General features: G+C 33.0%; 1 protein-coding gene across 2 annotated transcripts in view; it reads right to left on the bottom strand.

Annotated features, from left to right (window-relative positions):
• The window catches only part of USH2A (usherin), an 816496-nt gene that overhangs the window by 373368 nt on the left and 437128 nt on the right, over nt 1-6000 (bottom strand). For both annotated transcript variants that reach the window (XM_036853226.1, XM_036853215.1), the window contains exon 35: nt 4348-4499. In XM_036853226.1, coding sequence (XP_036709121.1) covers nt 4348-4499 — 152 coding nt within the window. The remainder of the gene's footprint in view (nt 1-4347; nt 4500-6000) is intronic.

The following is a 6000-nucleotide window of genomic DNA, read 5'->3' as shown; positions in this document are numbered from 1 at the left end:
TCTGAGTTGTGTTGCTACCAGGTATGTGCAAATGGCACCATGCCAGACATCAAGAGATAAATGTACCTGAGTGACTCTATCCCTAAAGTAAAATCACAAAAAGTTGAAATTTCATTAATATAGTAGTAATGAATGTATGCAGAAAAGAACAAAAAATGACTTATTTGAAGAGAAGGAATCTGAAATAAATATAAGCCTTCACTGCACAGGGGCCAGAAAGATTTTAATAGCTAAATAAGTAAAATAACTAAGAGAACAGAGGAAGATGAAGTTGGAAAGAAAGTAGAAAGGGGTTCAGGATATTTTAGCATCTTTTAATAACTGGCTTAAATTTGTTAACTAATCACCACAAACTCATAAGCATCCCTCATAAATGTTTGGCCTTTTCAGATTTACTGAATAGGTTGGTAATTTTGATCTTATTCTTAAAATACAGGCTCACGCCTCACAGGAAGGTGACCAAACATGAAATCCTTAGTCAGGCAAATTTTCTCAATTATGTAGCCTTCATTTGTTAGGACGAATACACTTTCTCAATTATGAAAATAAATGTGGAAAAGACAGTGTGTTAATTTTTAATAAGTATGAGGTCACGACATGTTTTATTTTCATCTGAGAAAGGCTATGGGGTTCTTTAGATCTATAACTCCTAGTCATTTTTTTAGTCTAATAGCTATGTACAAAAAATGATAAAGAAACTTGACTAGAAAAATATCAATTCATCATTTAAATATTTCATAACAAATGCAATTGGTTTATATCTATGTATGTAGTTCAAATTATTGTATAGAAAATGATTTTAAAGGGTTCCAAATAAAAGGAGACTCAAAAAGTTGAAGAATTAAGGGAAAATCCAGATAATTATATTATTATTCTCAAATATCTGGTTAATTTGAAATAAATAGAATTTTAAAATTTCCTTATGTATATGGATAAATACTTCAGTGCTTTTACACTATATTAAATTTGGCAGTTGTACTATTTTGCTCTGACTTGTTTTTTTTTTTTTTAATTACCATTTTATCAATCTTGCCTTAAAAAATGCTAAGGAAAAGGCATTCTAGAAGGTTGACTTGGCTTTCACCTGGGAAACTCCCTTGACACAGAAAAAAAAAATATTTGAGAATAAATATGCAATGAAAACAAACATTTCAATAAAATTGTTATCCTTAATACAACTCTTACCATGTACCAGAAAACTTTGTATAAATATTTCATTTAAATTTTCACAGCAACCCCTTGTAAAGTAGGCATTATTTTCCTTTTGTAATAGTTGAGAAATCTAAGGTTTCATAGAATAAAGCATGTTTTCCAAGGAGGCATGGGGGAAAAATAGCAGGTATAGGATAGATTTCCCACATGGGATTTTCTTGACCATAACATTTATTGCCATTAAGGTTTAGATGTCTTAAATAACAAAATTTATTTGTTTCTTTATTTAAAAAATGGCTGTGAAAATATGAGCATGTGTACATGTGTGTCTGGGTGTGTTTATCTGTATAAGCATGCCATCACCAAGAAACCAAGGCAGCTTTTTAACCATATCATGCAGCAGTGACCTATAGTTTCACACTTCATCCTTAAGAGGGTCCTTGGAGAATTGAATCTAATGAATGTTCCAAGGCCAGATACAGTCATAAAATTCCCCATCTTAGAGTCTACCAGTGTTATCTAACAGTGGATAAGAGAAAAACAAACAAACAAAAGCAAAGTGATTTTCCTATGGACAAATTTATTGCATATTATTATAGAAACACAAAATGTGAAGGGTTTCTAATTGCAATTCAATAATATAATTGAAAAAAAGGAAAGCATTTAAATAGTTCTTCTGGTGCTGCATTTTCTGTTCATTTTTTTTCATTATTTCAAACATTTATGAAACCTCAATTACTGGATTTAATTTGACAGTGCACATTAGCATCTTAAAAAATTAAGATCAAAGGCACTGTAAATTGTTTTTTACGTTGGAATTTCTTTAAAATCCAAATACATTGTGTAAATGGACAAGAACTGAACAAAACACACAGAAATCTCTTTTTTTTTTTTTTTTTTCAGATAGTACAGAGCAATTTCTTCTGAATCACGAATAACAGGGAATAAACCTGGCTAGTCTAAGGGCACAAAAAATATTGTACTAATGCTACATTAAGGTGGTAAGAATATGGAATTTATGTAAGTATTTTTATTTTAAAAATATTCTATTTTATCGAATTTGTCCTTTTTTTTTTGTTTTGGTTTATTATACGAGCAACCTGGAAAATTTTGAGGGTGAACCAGACCACATTCAAGACTATAGAGCATATTTGTCATAGGAAACATTGAATGGTATTTCCCTGTGTGCATGAAAAACAATAATATTAAATATGTAAGTGGTGAAACAAACAGGCTTGTCTTTCTAAAAACCAAGAGTTACCATTAAGGAATGTTGTTAGGTGAAGAAAAAAAAATTGACTCTGGAAAATTAATTCTTTGATTTCTTCCAGCAAAAGATTTAAAAATAGAGATCATAAATTTTTTTGTTTCAATGAAATATTTGCTATAACATTGGGCTTCAGATAAAGAATACCCTTAAGTGATATATATACACACAATTTGGCTGGATTTTGTTGAACATCATATTATGATTTAATGATAATTCTGGCTTTTAAGATTGATTCCTAGATTTCTTAAATCAAGGACACATTCAAAAAAATCATCATCAACAAAAAGAGTTGAATCTGTAATATCTTTCATGATTGTGATAGATATCCAGAGCTATCTAGAATACTCAAATATGTAATCTCTTAAGTGCATAACATGTATTGTAATTGGTAAAAAAATATTTCAGAAATCAATTGAAGACCATGGGTTTTAACTTCTTGGCAATATAGAGTTGACTTGTTCTAAATAAAGACATTGTTGTTCAATCCCACTAATTAGAGATGGATCATTGATTTGGGAACAGTGTTTGTATACTGAGCACAGGATAAAGAAAAAGACCAAAAGGAGAAAATAACTCTGTGCTTTAATTCGGAACTGAGTCTAGGATGTGTGAGGCCGTGGGAGAGTAGGGTTTTACAATCCAATTCGGTTTCCTCCTTCCCATCAGGCATTGTGGAATTTGATTCCTTCAGGTCAACATCGCCTACTATCTGTACAAGACATAGATTGATAACCATGTCCCCCTTGTTTAAAGTTACCAGAACATCAGGAGACAGAGTGGGACCCAGTTTAGTAGCCAGGACCACAATTTGCACTTTATATTTTTGAAAAAGTCTCAGTTTCAAGCTCATAGGACGTGTTCTTTTGTTTCTTTTTCTTTTTTGAATGGAGAAGAAAGGCTGGCCTATTGCCATTCCTGCTTTTAAGAGTAAGTAACCATCAGAGGGGTCCAGGCTATAAAATACTTAATGGCAATAAAGACTACAGCTCAGCTCCACTGATAGATGATGTCAGCAGCTTGGAAAGCAACCAATCTCTGAAGCGAAATGGGAGGTGTGAGCAAAAATAAGGAAGCAAAAAATTAAATGGTCGAGCTGTTTTTCAAGGTAATATTTATAGAATACACTCTTCAATGAAGACAAAATGCATTAAAATGATAGGCCATTAGGAAAGACTGCCAAAAAATATCTAAAATGAATGAGCATGTCCCTTAAAAGAAGCTAAGTCTAATCAATCAAGAAATATGCACAAGAGTCAAATGATATGTTTTGAAACTAAAGAATGTCATGCTGGTCTATGACAATTATGTACAATCAATTGGGTTTTGAAAATTATACCAGTAATAAAAAGCACAATTTTGTCTATCTTTCAACTGCAAATGAAATATACGTAGATATAGATTTCTGAAATGTGGATATCAAAAGCTGATATTAATGTAATTTTAAATACTGTTCTTATTAATATATCACGCTCATGAAATTAAAATATATTATTCTAATGGATGAGGCAAACAATCTTTTAATTGATTAACATACTTGTCGGGAAGCAGTGTTGACATATTGTGGCAGTTATGCGCTTTTAATTAATTTCACTTTTTAATCATAAACTTACTCAAGTGGTCGAGTTCATTACTTGGAAGAAAAACATCCACTTTAAATATGTCACTAAATTAGGCAAAATTGTATGTATGCCTGCTCAGCTGGTCAACTTACCATTTAAAATTTCAGTAAAATGTAGATTCTGTCTTTCACTAGACCTATGTGCAGTCTTGAAATTTATGTTGAATATAAAATCCTACTAACCCTTAATTGAAATTTTATAAAAAGAAACTCTCCCATCCAACTTGAAAGGCTAGCTGTGCAGAGTTGCCTATTCATTGTCATCTGACATTTAATACATTTCCAGAATGTAAATTCATACACTCACCAGTGGGCCCAGAGCACAACCTTTGGCCGTGCAGGCTTGGACTCTGAAGGAATGTAAGCTCCAAGGAGCAAATCCAGAAGCATGACAGCTGAGTTCTGAGGAATTGTGAATTAATATACCATCTAGATATAGTCTGTAACTTGTGATAACACCTGGGAAGATAATAATTGCCTTTTAGTATGATTGTTAGACAATAGCAAAGAATATCTTAAAAGAAGCAAGCACTTCTTGATATGATTTCTAATTTCGTGGAATCACAGTCTCTCCCTTAGTCTAAACCCCGTCTCTTTCCAAAGGATAAAACCGGCTTTAAACTCTTGAGTATCAAAATGTTAAGCTAATTAGTATAGAGACACAAATAGAACCCAAGAGTCCCAGTATAGGAATCTTTCTATTGCATCACGTTAACTGCTGTCATTGGTGTTCCATATAAAAAATGAATAAATTAAGTACATTTATAATTTGTATTGCTTTCTAAAATGATATCCTAATAGATGTGCTTTAGAAGTCCAATGACCTTGTTGGGTAATGCATTGTGTGTGACTCAGGATGTGTCAGGCATTGTTCCAAGAGCATCTTCCTTTTTAACTCTCTCCCCACAGTACCACTATAATAAAGGCAGTATTATTATCACCATTTCATAGATGAGGAAAATCAGGCACAGATAGCTTAGGTAACTTGCTCAAGGTCACAAAGCTCGCAGGTTTCAGAGTCAGGATTTGAATCTAGGTGGTCTGTCTCCAGAGCCCATGCTCTCAATTACAACACTGAATCACCTAAACAGAAAGCCTTGGCAATTTGCACGGATTACATTTATGAGACACTCGTGAATGGGTTAGAGAAACTATGATTTGCTAGATTTAATGATCAACTTAAATTTATTTCAGAAGTTATGTGCATTTTCATGAAATCAACTAACAGAGATTTGAGAGACTGAATGACTAATATAATCATTTATATGGCTAATATAATCATTTGATTTATTGCATCCAAACATGCATTAAAAGGAAGTTAGGGATCTCTGTTCACTGGAAATACAGCATCCCCACACTCATTAAACATTATACTGGGGGAAACAGAACTTTGCTTGCATGCTAAATTAGAACCTCTTTCAAACTAAAATTAATTTCACAGTGGCCTCCTGGGTGTGTCCTTGAGGGCTTAACTGTTTATCTGTCAGATAGCCTTCCCTGAGGACAGATGTTGGGTGCCTCTCCACTAGCACACAGCACATCTTCATCATAGTATTTACTTTCCCACTTCTCACGTTATTAGTATCATTATTCCTTATTTAATTGCCTGACATTGCCAATGGGCTACAGGATCCCCAAGGCAATCTTGACTCTTCCTCACCTGTGTATTTCTAGAGCTTAGCACTATGACTAAAACATAGTAGGTACTTAAAAAATATTGACTGAATGAATACATTAATGTATACGCAGCATAGGAATAAAATACCAGCATCCAATACAGAATGAAAATTCAAGACTACAGGAAAAAGATACCTAGATACCTGAAATGTGAAAAGAAACTTGCTAGAAGGTTGATATTATAGAATAGCTCAAAATCAGGATTTAGAGGAAGAATGAGTTTTGAAACAAAGACTCTAGCAAAATCAAAGGTCATCAAGAGAGTCCCTGAGAGATGACTTCC

This window comes from Balaenoptera musculus, chromosome 1 (assembly GCF_009873245.2).
Source record: "Balaenoptera musculus isolate JJ_BM4_2016_0621 chromosome 1, mBalMus1.pri.v3, whole genome shotgun sequence".
Lineage (NCBI taxonomy): Eukaryota > Metazoa > Chordata > Mammalia > Artiodactyla > Balaenopteridae > Balaenoptera > Balaenoptera musculus.
Note: the sequence above shows the minus strand (reverse complement) of the source record. Positions and strands in the feature narration are given on the sequence as shown.